Genomic DNA, 26,362 nt, shown 5'->3' on the forward strand with positions numbered 1-26,362 from the left:
AAAAGGAAGTGTGAGAAATCAAAGTACTGACAGAAATGAGGAATGCCTCTGAAAGGCTCACCAGGAGCCTGGACACAGTTGAGGGAAGAATCAGTCAGCTCAGAGACAGGTCAATATAAACTTCCCAAAGACAAATACAGAGCAAAAAGAAAAAATAAAAATCAGAATATCCAAGAAGTGTGGGGAAATTACAAAGGTGAACACACACTGATGGGAATACCAGGATGTTCTAGTTTGCTAGCTGCCGGCATGCAACACACCAGAGATGGATTGGCTTTTAATAAAAGGGGATTTATTTTGTTGGTTCTTCAGAGGAAAGGCAGCTAACTTTCCACTGAGGTTCTTTCTTACATGGAAGGCACAAGATGGTCTCTGCTGGTCTTCTCTCCAGGTCCCTGGGTTCCAACAACTTTCCCCGGGGTGACTTCTTTCTGCATCTCCGAAGGCCTGGGCTGAGCTGCTAGTGCTGAGATGAGGAATGCTGAGCTGCTTAGCAGTGCTACGTTGCTATCTCCCATTTAAGCACCAGCCAATTAAGTCAAACGTCACTCATTGCAGCAGACATGCCTCCTAGCTGACTGCAGATGTAATTGGCAGTAGGTGAGGTTCACGTACCGTTGGCTTATGTCCGCAGCAACAAGACTAGGTATGCTCACCTGGCCAAGTTGACAACTGAATCTAACTAACACACAGGAGAAGAAAGAAATGTCTGAATAAAACGGGCTGGGAATTTCACAAAATTAGTGAAAGACACTGAGCCACAGATCCAGGAGACTCAGAGAACGCTATGCAAGACAAATACCAAAAACCTCCACCCCAGCATATCAGGTACAACCTGCAGGAAACCAAAGACAAAGAGAAAATCTTTGAAGAAGCCAGAGGAGAAAAAATACCTCTCCTATAGAAGAATAGGATCAGAGTTTCCCTGGACTTCTCTTCAGAAATTATGCAGTCAAGAGAATAGAGTAAAATATTTCAGGTGTTGAAATAAAAAAAAAAAAAAAAAGGAGCAACCACAAATCCAGAATTCTCTAGCCAGAGAAATTATCCTTCAAATATGAAGGATAAAATTTAAAAAAAAATTGAGGGAATTCAGTTACCAGTAGATCTACCTTGTAAGAAATGTTGAAAGTTCTTCAGAGAGAAGGAAAATACTACAGGACAGTACCTCACATCTACGTAAAGAAAGCACATTCAAGAAGGAATAAATGAAGCTAAAATAAAATATCTTTTTTCTTATCCTTAGTTGATCTAACAGATAACAATTTCCTCAAGTGAATGATACACTATTTAGGATAAGGGCAGCATGTAGATAAGTGAAGTGAACAGCAAGGAGGGAGGGATTGGGGACACTCGGTTCTCAGGCACCTGCACTACCCTTGGAGTGCTAGTGTTACTTGAAGGTGGGTTTAGGTTAGTTGTAAGTATATACTTTGAATTCCAGGGCAACCACTAAAAACTTTTTAAAGGAAGTATAAATGATAAGCTAAGAGAAGAGAAGAAATGGAATCATATAAAATGTTCAGTTAAAACCAAAGAAAGCAGAAAAATGGAAGGGATAAAAAGAACAAGAGAACAAATAGAAAATAGAGGTGTGGTAGATAATACATCTAGAACAATAATCTCTTTAAATGTGAATGGTCTAAATGCACCAGTTAAAAGACAGAGATTGGCAGAATGGATAAAAAGCAAGACCCCACTCTAAGTTGTCTATAAGAAGCCTCCTTTAAATAAGGGCAGATGGATTCAAAGTAAAGGGATATAGAGAGAGATGCCAACACCAGGTAGAAGAAAGCTGCAGTCAGTGTTGATTTGGGGCAGACCTGCCATCTCGTCCATCCTTGGGGAACGCTGTGACCACGTGTCATTGGCCCTGCCTCTGAAATAAGGATGCCGAGGCTCGACGAAGCTGCCTCTTCTCCCATTTGTGCTGTCAGGGGCACCAATGGTTCCAAGGCCAGTGCTTCTTCCATGACCCAGGCTTCTTGTTGAGCTGATGGAGCCCTCCTCAAGAGACCCTGCTGGGCTCTCAATGTTGCCCTCACACACTGCCCACCCTGCCCCAACATGAAGCCCCAGGAGAGGAGAGGCCCTCTGAGGCCTTGTAGAGGCGGAGTGTACCATGAGTCCAGCAGGACAGTGGTTCTCCCATGTGTCCTCAGCCCATCTGCCCACCCCATCATCCTCAGTCTCACTCCAGGCCCGTCCACAGCCCCCAGCAGCCCTGAGCACCCATCTCCTCTCAGCCCCAGGCTGGTGTCACCTGATTCTGCTGCCTCCCTGGCACCTGAGTCAGGGCTTGGCTGAGTCAGTGTAGACCTGGGTGTCAGTTCTAGGCCCTGGTCACTCTCAGAGAAGTCCTTCCTCCCTCCAGCCAGCCTCACAGGTGGACCTACAGGTGAGGGCCGTGGGTGGGGACAGTGCAGTCTTCAGACCTGACTCCTCGTGACTGCTTCCTGCCCTGCAGGGCTGGTGCTGCAGGGCTGGCCCCTGGGAAAGGGCTGTCTTGTACAGGCTTGGTTTCCTTTTCCTCATTGCCATTCTTCAGACTGCACCAACCCGGAGCAAGCTTGTCACAGAAAAGGCTCCCAAATTGCCCTCAGGCCAGAGCCTCCTCTCCCTAGACTTTCCCCGCAGGAGGCCCTCCCCAGATCCAGACCTGAGAGTCCAGCCCCTGTGGACAAGGGAAATGCCATCTTCTCACCCGTCCTCCAGAAGGAGTCCATCCAGCAGCTCCTTTGTTTCAGCCTCTTCCTGGGCTCAGCCCCACATGCCTGGGGTAGAGCTGGGCCTGGCAACAGTCCAGGCACCACAAACACACGTGCTGGCCTCTAGCTCAGGCCAGTGAGGAAGCCTGCCCTCCTCCCCCAAGTGGATTCCTTTCCCTGGGTGCCTGGCCTTACAACCAAGCAGAGCCCTAGAGCCCACCCCCCAGCCACCTTCCAGACAAGGCTGCATCGATCCCGGAGTTCCTGAGGTTCAGTGGAGAGACATACCATGTTCATGGATTGGAAGGCTCAATATTATAAAGATTTCAGTTATTTACAAACAGGTTTACAGATTTATCAAAATTTCAACCAAAATCCCAGGAAGTTTTATTGTAGATACAGACAGGCTGATTCTAATATTTAGGTGGAAAGGCAAAGGGATTCTAATAGCCAAATGTTTTGAAAAGGAAAAAAAGTTGGAGAAATGACATCAAAGAATGTTAAGACCTATTCTGTTGTTACAGTGATCAAAACAGTGCAGTCTCAGCAAAGGGACTGACACACAGATTGATTCAACAGAAACGAGTCAGAAAATAGGCACATATAGATATGCCCAGATGGTTTTTCATAACATGCAGAGGAAGGCATTCCAATGGTGAAAGGATGTAGTTTTCAAAAAGTGGTATTGGATAGCCATATGCAAAAACTGAACCTTGACCTAAACCTTACATCTTATACAAAAATCAACTCAAAAAACAGATTTTAGATCTAAATGTAAAACTTAAAATTAAAAAGGTTTAGAAGAAGATATAAGGAAAATGTTTGTGACCTGGGGTAAGGCAAATGGTTCTTAGATGTGACACCAAAAACACAATCCATAAATAAAAGGAATGACAGATTGAACCTCATAAAATGAAAAAAAAAAATTGGTCTGTGAAAATCAGTATTAAGAGAATGAAAAAATAAGCTACAGACCCAAGAAATTATTTGGAAATACATATCCAACAAAGTATATATATTCAGAATATCTAAAGTAACCTCTAAACTCAACAGTAAGAAAGCTATAGTCTAATTAAAAAATGGGCTGACGACTAGAACTGGCACTTGACTAAAGAGGATATTTGGATGATAAATAAGCACATGAAAAGATGCTTAATATCACCAGCCACTGGGGAAAAGCAAATTAAAGTCATAATATAATACCACAACATACCTACTAGAATGGCTAAAATAAAGCTTAGATAAACAAATGGAGGGGAACCATATAGTGAATTACTACTCAGCAATTATGAGGACTGAATTATGGACACACAGCAGCTTGGGTACATCTCAACATCAAGCCAAGTGAAGGAAGCCAGTCTCAAAGGTTCAATATTGTATAATCCATGTATACAACATTCTCAAAATGGCAAAACTATAGTGAGAGAGACAGATTAGTTGTTGCCAGGAGTTAGGGGTTCTAGAAGGGTGTGACTATCATGAGGGGAGGTCAGGAGGGGGGCATGAGGGACTGTTTTGGGATGATAACTCTTCTGCATCTTATTATGGTGATGGCTATAAGAAATCTATACACATTTTAAAATTCGTTATCACTGTATATGACAAAAAGTCAATTTTACTATCTGTTAATTTATACACACTTGGAGAAAAAAAAGGGGGGGTGAGGGAAACAGCTAGTCACCTTTCTTTTCATCAAAGGAAGTTTTCTCCCCAAAGTCAAAGATCCGTTTAAAACTGAATCTTGGGTCATGTTCTCTGCAAAATCCTTCCCTTCTGGAAGCTAAGTCCTTCTGCCTACTGAGGATTGGCCCAAAGTAGGTAACCATAAAGTATGTATTGTATGAACAGAGATGGACGGACAGACACATGAGGCTGTCTTTGTGTGTTCATTTGAAGAAGACCTTGCTCTCTGCGGAGCAGGTGCTACTTAACCTAAGAGCCTTCTTGGTGGGACCCCCTCTGCTGGCAGGCATGGGGTCTCTTCCCTCACTGAAGCTGGCCACGGTGACCCTCCCAGCAGCCAGGTGCCCTCCCCCAGGACCCTAGGCTTGAATTTTCTGTTATGCACAAGCAACACACCATACAAGGCACTAACCAGTTCACTCCATCTTGTTTTGCCATGCAGCCAGACTGTAACCTTTATTATAATACATAATCATAAATGTGCACAAAGACTTATGTATAATCACAGATATGCAATCTTCCCTTAATGAAAATGACAATTTGAAAAAATATCTTTAAGTTGCCAACAGTAATTTTTTAAAAAACATTTTTTATAGTGAAGTATAACATATATGCAGAAAAATGATAGATTTCAAAAATACAGTTTAACAAGTAATTATAGATTTCGAAAATACAGTTTAACAAGTAGTTACAGAGCAAATTTCTAAGTATGGTATAGGTTACAGTTCCACAATTTCAGGTATTTACTTACAGATGTTCTAATACACTAGAGACTAAAGAAATATCGATATATTGATTCAGTAGTCACAATCATTTGTTAAATCTTATCTTCTCTGTTGATATTTCTCCCTCCAATTTTATCCTTCTCCCACTCTTCAGAGATATTTGATCAGTGATCGTTCTAACATCTTCTTGTTCTAAAGGGGTACTGACGTAATGGAATAGGGGAATGCGACTGATTAATGTTCTCAGAGAGACTGGTATCTCTGGTTTTCAGGGCTTATCTAGCATAGGAGCAATCTGGAGATCTAAAGTTTCTGAAAAATAAACTTAGTGTCTCAGATACACTAAGTTGGGTATTCTTTAAGATTTTCAGGAACATTGTTGGTTGGGGCTTGGCATACTGTGACAATTTGCAATATTTAACTGAAGGTTGTGTAAGAGTAACCTCCAGAATAGCCTCTCTCCTCTATTTGAAATCTCTTAGCCACTAAAACCTTATTTTGTTACATTTCTTTTCCCCCTTTTGGTGAAGAAAACATTATCTATCTCATGATGCCAGGCTAAGCTCATTCCTGGGAGTCAGGTCCCCTGTTGCCAGAGACACTTACACCTCTGGACATCAGGTCCCATTTGGGGCGGGGATGGGGGGCAGGAGGAGATAATGATTTTACTTATAGAGGGCTTAGAGAGAGGCCACATCTGAGCAACAAAAAAGCTTTCTCTGGAATTGACTCTTAGACATAATTATAGGTAGGTTAAGCTTCCCAGTTATAGAAATAAATTTCATAAGAACAAGCCTCAAGATCGAGGGAATGGCCTATTAACTTCAGAGTCCCTAATGCTTAAGAGAATATTAGGAATTCCCCAGGTAGGGAAGTTTAATAGTTCCATATTTCTTCTCTAGTCCCTCAAGGGACGTTGCAAATACTTTTTTATTATCTGTCCAACATACTCTGGAATGTTTTAGGGCATTACATTAAGCTATACAGAATTACAAGATCTTTTTCCCTTATTCTAGGTTTCGTATGTTCATGTTGTTTAAATATACTGGCCAAGTACACTACAGAAACTTTAAATTCTGGACAAAATAAGCATCTTTTCCTTTGGTTCACATAGAAAGTGAAGTTTTAAAATATAGAAAAAAATCATCCTTTACCCTGTATTCTGATTACCTTGGTTGCAACCAGATCGGCTTCATTCTTTTCTCTAATTGAAGTCTGATCTCTTTTTTGGCTTCTTTAACCGTTGTTTAATGTGGCAATGCTGACTTTCAGAGCTGCAGAACTCCAACTCTGAGTCTAGGTATCACACAGGCACCCAGAGTTCCAGAGAAATACCAGCGTATACACAGAGACACATCATCTCAGCATTTAGAAATAACACTTAAAACTGAGAATAAATTTGACTGCTGTAAGGGTTTATAATCTAGGCCCTAATAAGTATTTTCTAAATGAAACCATGCAATATTTATCCTTTTGTTTCTGGATTATTTTGCTCAACCCAATGTCCTTAGGGTTCATTCACCTCTTTGTATGACTCATGACTCCATTCCTTTCTGTAGCCACACAATGTTCCATCCTATGTATACACCACAGTTGGCTCTTCTGCTACTCAGTCAATGTACTCTTCAGCCACCTCCATCCATTGGCTATTGTGAATAATGCTGCCATAAACATCAGTGTGCAAATGTCTATTTGAGTCCCTGCTTTCAGTTCTTCCAAGCATATTCCTAGAAACGGGATTGCCTAATCACATGGCAACCCTGTATCTAGCTTCCTGGGGTCTGCTACATTTTTCTCCCAAGGGGCAGCACCATTCTGCTCCCCTACCAACACTGAATAGTTATTCCTCTCTCCAGGTTTCCACACTTCAGTCTTCCTGTGTGTTTGTTTGTTTATTTATCTTGAATCTGCAGATTTTGTTGAAATATATTCACATAGCATATACTGTATCCAAAATAAGCAGTCTCATAGTATCTTCACTTAACTGTAAAATCATAGTCACTCAATTTTAGACAATTTCATTGCTCCAAAAAAGAAGAGTAACAGATAGATACACCCACACCAAAGAGAACCCAAAACACCCCATAACACTTACCCCACCCAATTATTTACCCCTTGTATTATTGTGGTTCTAGGGAGGTATTCCTATTAAATAGTCCACAGCATGTGACAGGTAGTTTTTTCCATATAGCCCTTGTGTCAGTCAGCGTTCTCTAGAAAAGCAGAACCAACAGGAATGATATGTAAATCTGAGATTTATAAAGCTGTCTGATGCAACCATGGGAATGGGAGAGCCCAAAATCCAAAGGGCAGGCTGTAAAGTTGGTGGCTCCGATGAAGGGTCAGACGAACTCCACAAGAGAGGCTCACTGGTGGTGAAAGAGTCTCTCTTCCTCCCTAAAAGTCATCAACTGATTGGATTATCTTGTGAGGGGCACGCCTTGGTTGATCACGGATGTATTCAGCCACAGATGCAATCAATTGACTGATGATTTAATACACCAGCTGGTTTATCCAATTTATCAACCAGCCATGACATATCCTTGCAGCAACTATCAGGTCAGCGCTTTCCTGACCAGACAACTGGGCATAATCATTTAGCCAAGTTGACACCAGAACCCAACCATCACACGTGGTGTACAATTCTTTTAACCTGCCTTTAGATTCAGTTTGCAAGTATTTTATTGAGACCTTTTTGCATCTATGTTCAGTACGGTGATTGGCCTGTAGTTTTCCTTTCTTTTAATATCTTTATCTAGTTTTGGTGTTATAGTGATGTTAGCTTCATGAAATTAGTTAAGTAGTATTTCTTTTTCTTCAATTTTTATTTGCGAGTGTTTGAACAGGAATGCTATTAGCTCTCTTTGGAATTTGCTAAAATTTCCCTGTGAAGTCATATGGCCCTGGGCTTTTCTTTGTAGGAATATTTTTGAGAACTGAATTCTTTACTTGTGATTGGCTTGTTGAGGTCTTCTATTTCTTCTTGAGTCAGTATAGGTTGTTCATGTGTTTCTGGAAAATTGTCATTTCCTCTAAGTTGTCTAGTTTGTTGGCGTACAATTGTTCATAGTACCCTCTTATGGTCTGTTTTATTTCTTCAGGATCCATGGTAATGACACCCCCCCACACTCCTGATTTTGATTATTTGCATCTTCTCTCTTTTTTACTTTGTCAGTCTAGCTAAAGGTTTGTCATTCTTGTTGATATCCTCAAAGAGCCAACTTTTGTTTTATTGTTTGTTTTATTGTTTCTTTATATTTTTTTGTTTCTCCAGTTCATTTATTTCTGCTTTAACCTTTGTCACTGCTTTTCTTCTATTTGCTTTAGGGTTAGTTTGCTACTCTTTCTCTAGGTTCTTCATTTGTTCAGTTAGGTCTTTGGTTTTAGCTCCTTCCTTGTTAATGAATGTGGTTAGAGCTATACATTTCCCTTTGAGTACCATCCCATAGCTTCTGGTATGTTGTATTCTTGTTGTCATTCATCTACAGATATTTAGCAATTTCTCTTACAGTTTCTTCTTTGACCCACTTGTTGTTTAAAAGTGTGTTGTTTAACCTCCATATATTTGTAAAAGCTCTGTTTCTTTGATAGTTATTAATTTCCAGCTTCATCCCATAATGGACAGAAAAATAGCTTTGAAAAATTTCTATCCTTTTAAGTTTTTTGAGACCTGTTTTGTTTCCTAACATATGATCTATCCTGGAGAATGTTCCATGAGCACTAGAGAAGAATATAAATCCTGGTGTTTTGGGATGCAGAGATCTAGTTCTTTTATCACATTGTTTATGTTCTCTAGTTCCTTTTGATCTTTTGTCTGTTTCTTCTATCTATAGAAGAGAGTGGTGTATTGAAGTCTCCCACTGTTATTGTAGACATGTCTACTGCTCCCTTCAATTTTGCTAATGTTTGCCTAATGGACTTTGGAGCTCCTTGATTGGGAACATAAACATTTATGATTATTATTTCTTCTTGTTAAATTGTTCCTTTTATTAATATATAGTGTCCTTCCTTGTCTCTTATGACATCTTTGTATTTAAAATTTATTTTGTCTGATATTAGTATAGCTACCTCTGCTTTCTTTTGGTTACAGTTTGCATGGAATATTTTTTCCATCCTCTCACTTTCAATCTATTTGTATCCTTGGGTCTAAGATGAGTCTCTTGTAAATAGCATATAGATGGGTCATACTTGTTAATCCATTCTGCCAATCTGTTTTTTTAGTTGGAGAGTTTAATCTGTTCACATTCAAAGTTATTACTATAAAAGCAATACTTGAACCATCCATCTTATCCTTTGGTTTTTATTTGTCAGATCTGTTTTTCCCCTCTCTTTCTTTTTATCCTTTATAAGTTACCTTTACTAATACTCTTCAATTCTGTGCACTTCTGCAGACCTCTCTCTCCTTTTTTTTTTTTTTTTTTTTTTTACAGCTGATAGAACTCACTTTAGTATTTCTTTTGTTTGAAAATTTTTAACTCTTCCTCACTTTTGAAGGACAGCTTTGCTGGATAAGGAATTCTTGGCTGACAATTTTTCTCTTTCAGAATCTTAAATATATCGTACCATTGCCTTCTCAGCTCCATGGTGCCCATCAAGTAGTCATTACTTATGTGGCTTCCCTTGTATGTGGTAAATTACTTTTCTCTTGCTGCTTTCAGGACTGTCTCCTTCTCTTCAGCATTTGACAGTATCACTAGTATGTGTCTTGGAGTGGTCTATTTGGATTTATTGTATTTGAAATTCCTTGAGCTTCTTTGATTTGCATATTTATATTTTTCATAAGGGTGGGGAAGTTTTCCCCAATTATCTCTTCAAATACTCTTCCTAGCCCTTTACTCTACTTTTCTCCTTCTGGGACATCAGTGATTCTTATATTTGTGTGCTTCATGTTGTCCATCGTTTCCCTGGGATCCAGTTCAGCGTTTTCCATCTTTTTTAACCATTTGTTATTTTGTGCATTCCCTTTCAATTGCCCTGTTCTCTAGTTCATTTATTCTTTTTTCTGCCTCTTCAGATCTGCTCTTGTGTCCTTGCTGTGGTGTGCAGTGCCTACTACCTAACCCTGAGGCAGGCTGCTATGAGCCCCTGGGTGGGGGCCCCCCATGGAAGGAGAAGGGATGCAGCGCAGAGCCGAACTAAGAATTAGCAAGCAGGAGAGACGCTGCCAGTGTCCTTTCTCTACGGAGGCCTGCAGCACTCTTGGCCTGCGCAGATGGAGAGGTGGGAACATGGAGAGAGCCACACAGAAGAAGCACCAACAGCTCCTCCCCCGCCCCAGTGGCCCACAGGTGGTACACAGTGGGCTGGGATCTTGTGGGCTGCCAACTAGCAGGGCAGTTCCGAAGTGGCTGAGGGCTGGGGAACGTGAAGCTCTGAGCCCCACAACCTGAAATTTTTCCACTCAGAAGCCTGAAAATCACTAGACCCATCATGACCTCAAGTGGATTCTTCTCTGAGGGGCACAGCACCCACCCCCATCTGGCTGCACTTTGCCGAGACTCAATTTATTATATTCGTATGGGTCCTTTTCTGGGTTCTCTCTGCAGCAGTGATCTGTTTTATTGAGGATTTCTGTGTGTTTATGTTCTTGAGAGATATTAGTCTGTACTTTTCTAGTCTGTCTTTGGTTTTGGTGTTGGCACATGCTGACTCATAAAATGCCTTGAAACGTATTCTCTCCTTTATGGTTTTCAGGAAAAGATTGTTAAGTATATGTTTGATAGAATTCACTGGTGAAATCTTCTGGCCCTGGAAATTTCTTATTTAGAAGGTTTTAAACTGTGAATTCAGTTTATTTAATAGTTACAGTTAACTGTTTCATCTTGGGTGAATTTTGGTAGTTGTGACTTTTGACAAATGGGCACCTTTCATTTAATTTCTTAATGTTTTGTACGTGAAGTTATACTGTTCCCCAATTATCCCTTTAATGTCTTGGTCATCTATAGTGACATGTTGTCTTAAATTCCTGAGTTGATCATTTGTTTTTTCTCTCTTTTTTTCTTTGGCAGTCTTGCTAGAGTTTTATCAATTTTTTTTTTCGATGTTTTCAAAGAACCCATTTTGGTTTTCATCAATTTTACTCTATCATTTCTCTGTTTTCAGTTTCATTAATTCTGCTCTTACCTTTATTATCTCCTTTCTTTTCCTTGCCTTGGTTTATTTTGCTCTTTTGCTCTTCTTTTTCTGGTTTCCTGAATTAGAAGCTTAGATTATTGGTCTGAGGTCTTTGTTCTTTTCTAATATGAGGATTAAATGCTATTAATTTCTCCCTAAGTACTGCTGTGGCTGTGCCCCTTAAATTTTAATATGTAATATTTTCTAGTTCATTCAGTTTAATGTAGTTTTTATTTCCCTGGAAACTTCCTCTTTGATTCATGAATTATTTAGAAGTGGATTGTTTGTTTTCCAAATGTTTGGAGATTTTCCTGTTAACTTTTTGTTATTCATTTCCAGTCCAATTCCATTATGATCAGAGAACACACCTTGTATGATTTCAATGTTTTAAATGTGTTAAGGTTTGTTTTGTGATCCAGAGTATTGTCTGTCTTGGTCAGTGTTCCATGTGCACTTGAGTGTTTTCTGCATCACTGGGTGGAATGTTCTCTAAGAGTCAGTTAAATCCAGCTCGTTGATGCTGTAGTCAGTTCTGTATCCTGGCTGATTTTTTTGTCAACTAGTTCTATTGACTACTGACAGAGAAATGTTGACTTCTCCAAATATAATTTTGGAGTTTTCTAAATCTTCTATCAGTTTTGTCATTTTTCTTTTCCCCATGTGTTTTGAAACTCAGGTGTTAGATACATAAACATGTAGGACTGGTATGTCCTCCTGGGAACACTGTGAAATAGTCCTTCTTATCCCCAGTAATTTTCTTTGCTCTTAGGTCTACTTTATCTGATTTTCACTTATTTTAGGTTAGTGTTTACATATTATGTCACTTTCCATTCTTTTTCTCTTAACTTTCTTATGTCTGTTATTTGAAATGAGTTTTTTGTAGGCAGCACATACTTGAGTCATCTTTTTTAATCCACTCTGACAGTCTAACTCTTTTCATGGGTGGGCTTATATCATTTATAGCCAGTATAATTATTGATGTGTTCTGAGTTAGGCATAAAATTTTATTGTTTTCTGTTTGTTACCCTGTTCCCCTTTTCCTACCTTCTTCTAGACTGATTTAACGTTTTTTAAATATTCCATTTTGTTTTTTGACTGTATCTCTTTTTATGGTTTTGACTGTAACTCTTTTGATGGTGATTGCTCGAGGAAATACAAAGCTCACATACTTAATTTTCACAGTCTAATTGGAAACAGTATTTTACCACTTTAAGCAGAATGTAAAAACCTTACAACAACACAGGTCCTTTTAAGCATACCCCTTTATGTTGTAGTGTCTTGTGGATTTCAGCTACATATGTTCAATATCCCATCACATAATGTTATATATATTTTTTCAAACATCAAATGTATTTTGAAAAAGTCTGTATTTAGCCAGGTAGTTGTCATTTCTTTTGTTCTGCCCGCATTCCTAACATTCCACCTTTCCTTCTGGTATCATTTCCTCTCTTTCTTAAGAACTTCCTTTAGCAGTATTTTGAAGAGTGTATCTGCTAGCAATGAGTTATCTGAATTTTTCTGTATCCAAGAATGTCTTTATTTTAAATTCATTTCTGAAGTTAGTTGTTTTTTTTATTTTAATTTTAATTTTTATTTATTTATTTTTTACTGGATAGATAGGGAATTCTGGTTGACATATCTTTTCTTTCAGTACGTTAAAATTGCTGTTTCACTTCTTCTGATCGCCATAGTTTCTGATGAAAATTCCACAGTCATTCAAATTACTCTTCTCCTGTAAATAACACATTGTTTTTCTCTGCTTGCTTTCAAGACTTTTTTTTATCTTCAGTTTTCAGCAGTTTGAGCATGATATGTCCGGTGTTGCCTGGTTGCATCCTGCTTCCAGTTTGCTAAGCTACCTACATGTACAGTTGTGTATCTTTTTCCAAATGTGGGGAATTTTTATCTCCCCCACCCCACCCCACCCCGATACCACACTCTTTTTTCTTTCCTTCTGAAACTCCAGTGATGTGAATTTTAGACCGTTTGGTTTTGTCTTACATATCCCCAAGGATGTTTTTGGTTTTTTGTTTCTTTGGCTTTTCTCATTCTTCTTTCTCTCTGTTGTCCAGGCGTGATAACTTCTGTTGACCTGCCATCAGTTTCACTGGCTCTTTCCTCTGGCATTGCCAATCTGCTGTTGATCCTAGCAGTGGAGATTTTTATTTTGGCTACGTATTTTTCAGCACTAAATATTCCATTTAGTTCTTCTATATAGCTTATTTACTTTAATGAAAACTTTGTCTTCTTATTTGTTTTAATGAGTGTTTTACCTTCACTTCTTGCAGCATTTTTATAATGGCTCCTTTAACATTTTTATCAGAGGTGATTTCAACTTCTTTGTGTCATCTTAGCACTGGTTCTCTGTTGGTTATCTTTTGCCATGTGAGATGAGGTTTTCGGAGTCTCTGTATGCTAAGTAATTTTGCACTGTAATCTGAATATTTTGAATGCCATGTCATGATTCTCTGGATCTTGTATGCACCTTGTGGATAATATGTGATACTTTCGTTTTGGCAGGTAGTCCGCCTGTTTGGCTTCAGTCCAGCCTTCAGTGGCTATGGGTTTAATGTCAGCCCCATTTTCCAAAGCCTCTGCAACACTCGCCCAGAGGTCAGACTGGGGCCTGGGTAGTGGTCTCAACCTCACAGGGAGTTCTTAAAGTCTTTGGTTTAGGGGCATACCCACAAAAGTGTCCTTCAGAGGTGAGTCCAGGAGTTTATATAAAAAACTTTTTGGGTTTGCTTTCCCAAACACCTCTTTCTCCACAGTCTCCCTGGTACTTTCTGGTTCTTGAGGCGCTTCCATTTCTGGCCAGAAATGCAGGCCCAAGCAGCAGAAGGACACAGAGAGAGAGAAAGCAGCAGGCACTTATCCCTACCTCGTGGGCCCCCATTGCCGCCTCCACCACCACAGGATTGCTTGGGGGTGGTTGATGTATGGGAGGTAAGAGATAAGACCAAACAGTGGAAGTAGACCTCCTGTGGCCCTTCCAGAGCTCAGGCTACAGTAAGTCTAGACTGGGGATAGCACAGGGAACAAATGGCGAATGTATTTGTTGTTTTGAATTCTAGTCCTCTCCCCAAATCTGCCTCCTACTATTTACTTTTCACCATCTTCAAATAGCTGTTCTTTGTATTCTGGCCGTGTTTTGTAAGTGCATTCACAAGGATAAGCAGGTAAAGTGTGCTTACTTTCTTTTACCTGGAACCAGAGCCTCTGTTCCCTTCCATCTGATGTCTTTTCCTCCCAGGTTCACCCCTGAAGTTTACCTTGGCTGCTTTGGTGACAAGGCAGAGTTATGTCCATATCAGCTGTGTTAATGCTTGAGGAGCACATGTGACAAATGCCAAGGATGTTGGGAAGGTTGGGAAAGCAGTCCAGTGACCACTCACCTGAGCTGAGTCCAGTCTTGGAATTCTAAGGAAAGGGGAAAGAAAGGCAGGGGAGAGCTCGGAAGTGTAGGCATAGGCAGGAAGGCTGGGCAAGGAGGGCAGTGGGTCTGAGCCCTCTGCCCCCTAGTCTGAGCCTGTCCCGGCTGGCCCTCCACTCTTGAATCTGGTGGCTCGCCGCTGCCCCCAGCTCTTCCTTCCTGAGCGTGCTTCCCTTATTCCCCTGCCTCCTCCCTTGCCCAGAAGCCTCCAGCTGTATGCCCCTCTGCCCACCCACCTGAGCCCAGTGCCTTGAGTGCAGATCCCCCCACTCCCAGGGCCCTCAGTCTTCTAGGAGTCAGAGCTCTTAACTGCCAAGGCCAGGAGTGACCATTGAAAACCCCTTGAGCTCAAGAAGCCCCTCTGTCCAGACAGTGACATTTTGCCATGATGGGAGTTACACAGGACAGCCATTGGGGGACAGAGCTGGGCTTCAGGGCCCCTGCCAGTTGCTTCGCCGCCTCTGGAAGACCCTCACCTCGTGGAGCCCCTACCCCTTCTGTAGAAATGGGCCTGGTGGTCCTCACCATGGGCCCTCATGAGAGTCCAGGGGCAGGTCTACAGAATGCCCTCAAAGTGTCCGGTCCCAAGTGTGGGGTCGTCGATGTGGAAGTGAAGCCGAGGTAAATGTCCTCACCGTGGGACAGAGTTGTAAGGAGAAATTGGACCAGAACATGGGGTGGTGGCCTCGGGTGTTATTGTGAAGTGTTCTAGATGGACCCTTCTTGCAAGCTGCCCCAGGAGGCCATGCGTGTTCCTCCCTCCCTACCCAGTGAGGTCGTCCCTGGGGACAGAAGGGAGAATGGAAGCCAGTTCAGGAGTGGAACCTCAGTGTCCGGGACAGGGCTCATGCTTCAGCAAGAGCAGAGAGGAGTGAGCCCATCACAGTATATGGCACGGGCAGGAGGCCAAAGTGGACAACCAGTGAGAACTGGGGAGTGTTGGAGAAGGGACCACGCATGGAGTGGGCTTTGGCTGGGAGGGAGCTGCAGGAAGGGCACCCAGGCCAGGGGGCAGTGCACCCAGGGGGAGCCAGGAGGTGACCTTGGGCAGAGGAGCCTCCAGCCCCGGTGTTCAGATGTGTCAGGGAGGCCCAGGGGGCATGAGGTGGGGGTCCCAGGCAACACGCTCCTTCAGAGGAGCTGTTCTGGGGGTCTGGGTGGAGTACCTGAACCTCCCGGCGGGCAGTCAGTGTACAGCATGTGCTTGGGGAGGTGGCCCTTGCCCTGGAGGAGGGAGTAGCTCATCAATGAGCAAATGGTGGCAGGGCCAGAACTGCAAGGTGGAGCCGGACACTTGGGCGAGGCCTAGAGAGGCCCTGCCCTCAATCTGCTGCCCGCTATGCAGGAGCACGTGCTCTGAGGCTCATCTTAGAAAGTGGTGCCTGGCTTAGGGCTGAGGACACACGGTCCAGGTAGACACAGAATTTAAGATAGCTGAGGCTGGGTTAGGTAGTTATAGAGGGTGTGTTTAAGCCGCTGCCCAAGCAAGTGTCAATGTTCTCAAAGAAGTAGCTCCAAGAGGTGCCAACCAGCCCGTCGAGGCCCAAGGTAATGGGCCTCAAAAGGGGAAAGATGACTAGAGAAGGGAGGGGTGAAAGGAAGGAAGCATCAGACCGTTGCATACAGGGGCTACCCCTCACAGCCTTGGGTCAGGGCACCCACTTGGATGGACCACAGCAGGGATGGACACATGCCAGTGGGCTTCGCTGAGCTCCCTGGCAACCTGTCCAGCCACCAAGCAATCAGCTGCCACCTGAGCCTCAAGAATACACACTTCTTCGTAGATGCGCATCAGCGTCCATGCACAGAATTGACTGCATTTTACAAGGCTGCTTTACAGCGTGAAAGGCGGGCACCTCTGCCGACAACAGACAGCCGTCTAATTCTGAACAGGTTGGAATTAAGGGCACCAGCTCTCAGAGACCATTTAATAGCAGTCCTCAGCACCGTCTCCAAGCTGCTTAGACTAATTAACACATTGGCTTCCGACAAGGTGAAATGGAGTTTTCAGATGCATTTATAAAATAATGGGCTCGATTGTGAAATATTGCATTATTTGAGCCATGTTTCTTCCTGTGTTACTTCATGTGCTGAAGATAAAACATGGTTTCGCATGAAACATTGAGAATGAAGCTGAGGATGTTTGATAAACTCCGTGCCACTGCGTGGGAGTGTACTTGCTTTTTCATACAGCACGCTGACACTCGGAGAAAAGGATGCGGGATTTGTCTGAGCAGCTCTCCTGGCTCACACTCAAATGAGGGCATTGCAGCCAGGCCATGGCTTCTCACAACTATTCCCAGCTCCAGTGAAGTTTGCACACAGACCTCTGTTTTATTCCAAACTTCCAGACTGTTCTGGAAGACCTCGGCAATATTCTTTCCTCTCCCTGAGTCAAAATGCAAACAACTTGCAACTGTCCGAGGATCACGGAAAACTGGCCCCTGCTTCTTGCAGTAGGACAGGCTTCCATTGTTGTTCCTATTCTAAGATGCCTGTCCCTGAAATCTCTTTTCCTCCAGGTTATCTCCAGGCTACCCCCACTCAGCTTTCCCTTCCTTTCTCTGCTAAGCTGGGCATCACACCAGCAGCCATGGTAACGATGGGCACTTCCATAGCAAAGTGCTTTCTGAAGAAATCGCAGTAAACAGAGTCTGTTTTCCCAGGAAAGCCATCCTCACAATCAGCCAGTGGCACAGCAGCGCTGCTAATGAAGCTGAAGCTGTTAATGTGGTTTCTTCAGTTAAATTGATTCATGAATTTTGAAGAGAACATTATCTAATGAATTTTCTTTGAATAGAAAGCAATTAAAAGGACAAATCAGTCTGATTAACCCCAACGTCACCCTACTGCCGCGAACGGTGTACAGTTTGAAATTATATCATAAAAAACTAGAGCACATTTGCTGTCTTTTTGCCCTCAACTAATCCATGTAAATTAATGAACAACAAAGTTAATTTCTTTGATGACCCTTTTCTAGTATCACCTGGATTATGCTGATGTTTAATTTGCTTAATGTTATAATAAAGACAAAACAGATTTTTTTCCCAGTGAAGTGATTATTGTTCCCTTCAGTTAAGAAGTGGTTTTTATTATTTAACGCACATGTAAGGGTGTGTTTCCTTTAAGAACCGAATCACACTTGGCCATCTTGGCAGCGAGTGTGATAAGTGTGATTATGGACACAAACTGGACCATCTCTCCCGCCCATGGCCTCTTCCCTCTGTGGCCCGTGCTGAAGCCCCTGCGGGGTGTGCTGCCCTGGGCAGAGGGCCGGTGTCGCCTCCAGGAAGCCAGTGGGTATCAGTGGGGTATTGATCCCATCCGGCACCATCGCGGGCCTGGGAGAAGCCTGTACCCAGGAAGAAGCTCAGAACCTGGCAGAGCCTGGGTTCCGGCCCTCACGGACATGTTCCTGCTGCAGGAGGACTGGCAGATGGAATTTGTTGTGGATTGTCAACAGAAAGGAATCGAGTTATTCCAGGTTTGCCACCTCTACTTTCAGTAGCAGTGAGCTGTGCAGGGTGGAGTCGAGCGTTCCGGGCTAGGGGTGGCTGGTCTGCGTCCGTCCGCAGCCTTCCTCCTCCTGTGTCCCGGCTGACGTTGGAAATAAACCAGAGACACGAGAGGCTTGGGAAGGGACACAGGTGAGCACTCCTGCCACCTCCCTGCAGCACGCCCCTACCCCTGTGTACTCCTTCGGGAGGCGCCTGGTGCATCCCGGGGGGGCCCTGGGAAGACGGAACTGCAAATGGGTGCCGCCACCTCTGCCTGCACCTGCTTCCCAGGACTGACGGCTTTTTATAGAGAGTCCAGATGAGTTTGTTCTGTATTCTTCCTTTCAGATTCGTTCACCAGACAGGTGTTGTGGAAGCTACTGAAGGTTGTGAAGTTCGGAGACACGGTCTCTTACCAGCAGCTAGCGGTCCTGGCAGGCCACCCCAAAGCAGCACGGGCCGTGGGGGGCATCATGAGAAGCAACCCGGTGAGTACAGGGGCCGGCACGTGGGGGACCCCCACCAGTAGGCCTGTGTGTGTGTGGTTAAATGTGCTCACAGCAGACCGGGTCGCAGGGGCAGGGAGGAGAGGGCGCTGGTGGTCCTGGTCAGGACCCCAGATGTGTCGGGAAGGGGCACGTAGTCCCTGGTTTCCCTGGAGGTACAGGTGATGAAGCAGCCCCCACCACACTTTCCCTGAAACTCGTCTCTCATGGGATGAGCCACCGTGCACCACTCCTCCTCAGAGCATGTGGGAGCCAGCGAGCAGATGAAGGGAAACCACCTTGCACACATTCATTCATCATCCACTCATTCATTCATTCACCAAGTAGTCGTCAGGTCCAGTGTGTCCTGGGGCTAACCTTCCAAGAGGGGCTGAACTGAGGAAGACAAATCTGACCCTCTCCCTGGGCCTGGAGTCTGTGTTGGGGGTTATAGCTGGCCTGGCCTTTGGGGCCAGCCTCAGAGAGGGTTGGCATCCTGTGAAGGATGCTGCCACCACATGCACAGGCAGCATTTTGGCAGATGCCAGTCTCCCCCTCCCCTCCCCACCGTCCAGGGAGGCAGGAAGCCCTGGAGGTGCCAGAATGTCCACCTGGGACATAGAGGGCATCCTGGCTTCCTCTGCTGCACCAGGCCAGGAGGGTTGTCCAGTCTCAGCAGGAAACCAGGCGGGGTGCTGATCCTCCCAGGTCCCAGGTCACAAGCTTCACGAGAAGGGGTGCTCCAGAGACCGAGGGGAGGGGGCCCCCATGGTCAGCGATGGAGGTGGCTATCCTTGTGGCCCTGCGTTGGTGCCGACTCTGCATAGTCGCCACCCGAGTGACAGCCCATCGTCCCTTCAGCCTTGTTGGTACCCCCAGAAGAAAAGAAAGTGAAAAGTGAATTTGGAAGTGCTTGAAAATGGCCCAAAGCTGACGGGGTGTCGGTTCCTCAGGTGTCTGTGGCTCCTTGCAGACCGTGCTGCCTCGTGACCTGTGTCTCTCCCCCACCGACAAGCTTCCTCCCACCCTGGCGCCTGGAGCTTCCCCAGGCCTCACTAACCCACTGGAGCTGCTCAGACCACCTTCTGGAAGGCCCCCTCCTATCCCCCAGCCGGCAAGGTGGCTCCCAGCAGCTCTTCCCCTTCACTGAAGACCCTCCGCTTCATGTGCAGAAACAACTTGCTAAATGTGGTTCAAAGGCAATCGATGGCCGTGCAGCCTCCCACCTTGCCCTAAACAAGCGCATTCCTGAGGAGTTAGTTTATTCACAGATTGCCGCCAGCGTTAATGACCCCGAGTCTTGTCCTGCCAGTCACTGAGATGGCTGCTGATAAAGATTTAGCATCATGTTCCCAGTGTCATGCCTGTCAGCCGTGCTGAACCATTTGACCAGAAGAAAAAAACGCACAGGGAGCTATTGATCACAGCTTCTCAGTGTCACTTGTTCACCAGGATTTAGGTATTGATGAGGCCGCGAGTGAAAACAAGCCTCTCCCTGTGGGCCACTCCCCAGAAGAACAAAGAAGAAAGTGGAGGAAAGAGCCACCAGCTGGCCCCGCGACCACAGAGGCTGCATTGATGGAAAGACCCCTCCATGTTATTTTTGTGGGAGACAGATCTATGGCTTTGGAAGTTTTATAGCATTTGAGAAGGGGCCCGGGTAAGTGATGGATCCGTGTTTATCAGATGAATTAGATTTCACAGCATGGAGATTTCCATGCAGCTGTGATATTAGAAGCTTCTTGGTTATTGATAAAAATTACATTTCATGCAGCCCAGGCTTTAAAGGACTTTCTTTGAAAATGTCCATAGGCCTCCAGCAGGTTCATCATTTTAACGGTCTGAAAGCTGCCACCAAAATGAACACAAACAGAAGCCATATTCCTAGTTCCTGATGATAAAAATAGTATGTTTGGTGAGAGGCAGCCATTCTCCATCAATGCATAAATAAAATGAATATCGGTCCAACAACCCCAAACCACCATTTGGTGATTAGTGTTTTCCCATGCCTGGTCCTGAAGCCAAATCAATACATGGTGTTAAGCATATCTATACATGTACAAAACATACATAGTAGAGGTAGATAGGTTCATACTTCTCATTTTTATAATTTCAAAGCTTGTTGGAAGGGAGGTGTTTCGGTTTGCTAATGCTGCCAAAAGGCAATGTACCAGAAATGGATTGGCTTTTACGAAGGGGTTTATTTAGGTTACAAATTTACAGTTCTAAGATCATGAAAATGACTAAATTATGGCATCAACAAGGGGATACCTGCACTCGAGAAAGGCCAGTCATGTCCGGGCCTTTTCTGTCACATGGGAAGGCACCTGGTGACATTTGCTGGCCCTTTGCTTCTGGGTTTCATGGGTTTCAGCTCCTTGTTCCAGTGGCCGCCACTCTAAGCTTCTGTCTGTCCCCAGGCATCTCCAGACATCTGTCACTTGGTTTCATCTCTCTGTTCTCTCTGAGCTCTCTTTGTAACCTCTTCTAAAGGCTCCAGTATGACCCACCTTGAATGGGTGGAGACGTATCTCCATGGAATGGCTTAATCAAGAGGTCCCACCCACATCTAGGTGACTCACATCTCCATGGAAACAGCCTCATGAAAAGGTCCCACCCACATCTAGGTGACTCACATCTCCATGGAAACAGCCTCATGAAAAGGTCCCACCCTGCAATAGGTCTGTCCCACACGACTGGATTCCAAGAGCACGGCTTTCCTGGGGACTAACGGTTTCAAACCAGCACAGGAGGGAAGAAAATCAAAGATCAGAAAACATTTAACTGGGCCTAAATGTTTGGGAAACTAAATGAAATGAAATGCCTGCCTCCTTGTCAATCAAGAACTTACCTCATCGTAGCCTCACAGCAAGTATTCATGTGACTATTGTACTGTATAAAAAACATCAGATTAAATATTCCATTCTTAGAATTTCCCATTCCTCCTCGTGAGGAAACCGGCCTTCTGTGCTGTGTGCAGGGTTTTCCAGGATCTGGCTCTGTGTTCCATGAGGTAAGGGGACCCTGTGGGCACTGGCCAGGGTCCCTCAGGCCCCCACCTTAGTCCCCCTTTAAGGGCCTGGGGTCAGCCTCCGCTGGCCTGGGGCTTGTGGGCAGGTGGTGTGAGATGAGCCCCTCTCAGTACCGGGTCAGGCCCAGAGTGACCCCAGAGCCGCCACCCTATCCCCCTGCAGTGGTTTTGATAGACGCTGTGTCCAAGATGGGGGCTGGAGTTTATACCCACCACGCTGCCCCGTGGATGTGAGCTACTTGGCCCTATCAGGGCCACAATGGGCAGGTGGCCTCTGAGCCGAGGTGGCAAGGCAGGGTAGATGCCAACAGTGCTGAGCAATGAGGGGCCTGTGTGATGGAAAGAGCAGGGCAGAGGGTGCCCACAAGAGGGGTTCCCAGCAAGTGGGTTCCCAAGCAGAGTAGAGCCTGGGTAGACCTGCTCTGTTGAGCAGCAGTGAATGGAGGGAGATGGGAAGTAGGGGTTGGAGGGAAACCCAAGGCTACCTAGGATCCCCCCACTTAGCAGCTCCGAGGACCCGCTAGGTGCAGGGCTTGGGCCAGGGCAGCCACTATTGTGCGCCTAGACAGGGCAGGGTTCTGCAGCTGTCACCTCACTGGTTCCAGGGCCTCTAGGGGACCAGTGTTTGGGACAGTGGTGAGCCAAGCTCTCAGGGAGCTGAGTCTACAGGCAGGGTGGGGTGGGGTGCAGTGAGCCAGTCCCTGGATGTTTCCATCCCCTTTGCTGAGTCGGCCCTGCAGAGAAGCTTCCCGAAGAGCAAGCGTTGCCTTCGTCCTTCCAGAACCAGTGCCCATTCCTGCAGCTGTACCCAGTGGGAGCAGCCACACGTGACACTCTGCAGTGGTGGAGCCTGGGCCTTGGAGCCTGGCCACCAGGGGGTCCCCGCTGCCCCAGGCCAGATGGAGTGGGAAGGAGGGCTCTTTCCCAGGGGTGTATGGGCAGACCCTCTCCTTAGGAAAAGCCTGAGGCATCCCTTCTGGGGACCCTCCAGGAAGTTGCACTTCCCGGGCCCCAGGAGGGGGTCGGCCCGTTGCAGATACAGTGAACTGCTGCCATTCACTGCGTCGGGAGATGACTCTGGAGCCCACTGTGGACATGGAGGGGCCACAGATTATATCTTGTCTTTTTGCACTGGGTACAGAACATACTGAGAAGTAGAGAGAAGCCCTCAAAACATGCAACCTTTGTAAGAAAGAGGTGAAATAGGAGGGTGTGGTGTGGCCAGGCCAGCTTCCTGGGAATCCCCACCAGAACTCCACACCCCAGAGGCCACAAGTTCCATGTGTGGTCATCAGTGCTGTCCAGAGTTAGGGATCAGCCTGTCTGCACTCCCCCAGACCCACCCACACCACCCCCAGGCCCATCCATACCCCCTCCCCGGCCTGTCCACACCCCCCAGGCCCGTCCACACCCCTCCAGGCCCATCCACACTTCCCCCCTGCCCAGGCCCATCCACTCCATACACTACCCCTGTGCCCATCTACACTCCATACCCAGGCCTGTCTACACTTCCCTCCAGGCCCATCTGCAGTCTCTGGATCCATCTACACTTTCCCTGCCCTGTCTAAACTTCCACAGCCCATCTATCCCCTCTCCCTCCCCACCAGGCCCTTCTGTACTTTCTCTGGCCCACCTGTACTTCCTTGAGCCCTGCTGCCCACCCTGCTGGAGAGAAATGGCCAATGTCTTGCTGTGGCAGAACCAGCTACAGAGAACATGTTACTGTTTAGACAGGATTCGTTAGCCTAAGCTGGCTGCAGGAGAGGCTAACTGGTCAGTGCAGTGGTATCTCTCTCTGGAATGCAGCACCTAGCATCAATCCTGGTTCTGGAGTGTCAGCCTCCATCAGTTCTGCCTTGGGCACTGGGGGTGGCCCCAGGAGGCCAAGACCAGGGGACAGTATGGGCAAGTCCACAGAAGGCCAAGTTGGAACTCAAGGGCCTCATGGGCCAGCCTGTCCTGCTCCAGACCCAGAGGGCAGCGCCATGAACTACAGGGCATCTGCTTGGGAGGACATGGGGTGTGGGACCTTGCGGGGTGGCCCTGGGACCCTGTGTGCTCCTGGAGGCTGCCTTGCAGGTGGATGGGCTGGTACCTCAATCCCCGCTGCGCCGTGAGGGTCTAGACCGCCAAGTGGTCAGTTCTTCTCCATATGATTGTGTTTAGGTTCATTTAATGGTGGAGTAACTGTTGATGTGAGACCCACCTGTTGGTTCATCTGCTGAGGCGTAAGGCGAGGTGGGCTGCAGCTCCAGGGGCGCCCACGTGATACGTTCCAGAGGTTCCTCTCAGATAGAGGGAAGAGCTGAGGGGACCTCTCCCGGCACAGTACCCAGGAGACTCTGGGAAGCCACTGGGAGCTGCTACTCCTCCAACTTCCTCCAGGTGTCTCAAAACTAAGGAGAGGGTCGCAAAACCTGCGACGTGAGGCAGCGTCTAGAGCAGGGTGGGAGGGCTCACCCACACAGCTAGGGTGAGGGTGTGTGTCCTGTTCAGGACGGGCCTGCAGGGGCTAGGTGTGGCCGTAGTTCACCACCCAGGGTCAGGGCGGCCTGTGTGAGTTTCCCATCATGTTTGGGGATTTCCTATCACAACCCGTAACTTAGAAATGTAATTTTTAATTGTGTAAGTGGAAACTTTAAATCATTTACTAAACACATTTTTCTCTTCCCAAAACCTGGAGTAAATAGATTCCCTGGAGGACGCATGCCGCCCCTTCAAGTGTCACTCCCTTCCCAGCCCCTCCGGGGACCCCGGTATGGGCTGCTGGATGTGCTGGGGTCAGGGCGGGACCTCGCGGGCCCAAACCCAGCTTGACGGTGGCATCTTGCTGTCTTTCAGCTCCCCATCATCATCCCATGCCACAGAGTGGTGTACAGCAGCGGCGCCCCAGGCAGCTACTCTGGAGGACCGACCATCAAGGGGTGGCTCCTGGCCCACGAAGGCGGCAAGCAGAGGGCAGACCTCGGGGTGCACAACAGCACCATCGCACTGCCAGCTCCAGGCCACAGCTGAGTGGTTGTGTGGGGGTCAGTGGTGGAGTGACTTGCAGATGTAGCGCTGTGTCGGATGCGCAGGCTTTGTGGCACCTCTATATTAAAAGAGCTGTACGTGTCCTGGGGGATGCAGCTTGTCTGCCCTCTCTTGTTTTTACATTTTATAGCAAAATGAGTTCAGGCGACCAGCCGTCATGCATGTCGTTTGTTCCCCTCGAGATACCGCCATTGCTCCATTTTTAATGTCCGTTAAAACGAGAGATGAGAGCAGGAAAGGCCTGGCAGATGGCAGGGCGACTGCTTCAGGCACTGCCACTGCCCAGGGTCACCAGTGCCCCCAGGTCCCTGCTCGACCTGTCCCCACCTGCCCCGCCCTTCCACACAGCACTCCTTGGCACCAGGGGTGATCATTCATGCCCTCAGGTTACCCTCCCACCCAAGTCCTGCTGAGAGAAGAGGGGAGGGGCCACGGAAGGAGGGGCTCGCCAGAGGACCTCAGCTCTGTGTTTCTATCTGCCAGAGTTGTGCAAGTTGAGTCCGGTTTGGGGCTGTGTCATTGGAACAGAAAACAATCCAGCAGCTCTCGGGACATAGGTTTGGTTGAAGCAGAACCTTCCCGAGTAGTAAGGATACCTTCCCCCACTGGCCACTCCTCGGCTGGGCCCGCTGGGTGGCAGGGGCTGCTGCCCAGATTTCCTACCCCGAGAGGGGCGTGCCCGCAGAGCTAACCCTGAGTCTCCCCACCTTCCAGGGTGGGCCAGCCCGCCAGAGGCCCGTGCGAAGGAGTCAGCTCACATCGCAGTTGGCGGCAAGTGGTGTCCCCACCTCTGCCAGGCCCGCAGTCCCATACTTCATCACTGCACAACCCCCCACACACAGCTTCCTACTGGATCCATGACCTGTGATCCGGATCACGGGTGGAGCTCGGAGCTCTGTGTGCAGAAAAACAGAGTCAAGCTTGAGAAAGGAGAGAACAGACTACCCCAGCTGCACCCCAGACACCTATGTCTTCATCCAGGGTCCCTTGCAGCAGTGAGAGCCTGAGCTCAGGTGGCTGCTGTGGTCGCCAGGAATCTGAGATGAAAACATAGCCTTGATATGCACAGTTTAGAGGTTTCTGGTTTTCATGTTGCCCTGACACCTGCAGAAGAGCAGGTACCCAAAGTCAACAACCGTCAGGCTTGTCTCCCTAGGTTTACGTTTTGTTGTATGCTTTTCTCACGTCAGCCAGGTTAATCCTAGATTTTTCCCTGAAGGGCACAGCTACGAGTCACCCCATCATCTGGTGACTTGGCTACTCCAGCCTTGTCCTTGCCCCCAGTGGCAGATGGTCAGGTGGCCAGAGGCCTGTGGCTCTGTGCTCAGCAGGGCGAGCCCAGGACGGACATGTGCCCCTCGAGCCTCGCGGGTGTTGCCCACACCTCTGCCCATCGCTGGACACGAGGTCTGAGCTGGCACCCACCTGACCTTGCTGTGGAGCTGCAGGCACGTGGCTGTTCGTCAGAGGAGTGTCGGAGGGCACCGTGTCCTTAGCTGGGGCGAGAAGGTGTGCACATTCTCCAGGAGATGAGCCATCCAGCACCTCTGCTGAGCCGCCGCCTTGCCCACGAGGAGAAGGGAAAGCTCAGGCTCCCAGAGGTGGGGACATGCGTTTTTGTCTGTGATTTCCAATAGAGGGCACCCCAGCTCA

General features: G+C 46.6%; 1 protein-coding gene across 2 annotated transcripts in view; it reads left to right on the top strand.

Annotated features, from left to right (window-relative positions):
- MGMT (O-6-methylguanine-DNA methyltransferase) overlaps nt 1-24,800 on the top strand; it is a 298,803-nt gene extending 274,003 nt beyond the window's left edge. Inside the window, exons 5-7 of one of the 2 annotated variants that reach the window (XM_077126412.1) lie at nt 18,509-18,648; nt 20,098-20,305; nt 24,518-24,632. In XM_077126412.1, coding sequence (XP_076982527.1) covers nt 18,509-18,648; nt 20,098-20,286 — 329 coding nt within the window. In that variant the 3' untranslated portion in view covers nt 20,287-20,305; nt 24,518-24,632. Of the gene's footprint in view, nt 1-18,508; nt 18,649-20,097; nt 20,306-24,517 lie in introns of both variants that reach the window. The other variant, XM_077126413.1, reaches the window with a different exon arrangement.
- Nucleotides 24,801-26,362: the final 1,562 nt, after the last annotated feature.

This window comes from Tamandua tetradactyla, chromosome 13 (assembly GCF_023851605.1).
Source record: "Tamandua tetradactyla isolate mTamTet1 chromosome 13, mTamTet1.pri, whole genome shotgun sequence".
Taxonomy (NCBI): domain Eukaryota; kingdom Metazoa; phylum Chordata; class Mammalia; order Pilosa; family Myrmecophagidae; genus Tamandua; species Tamandua tetradactyla.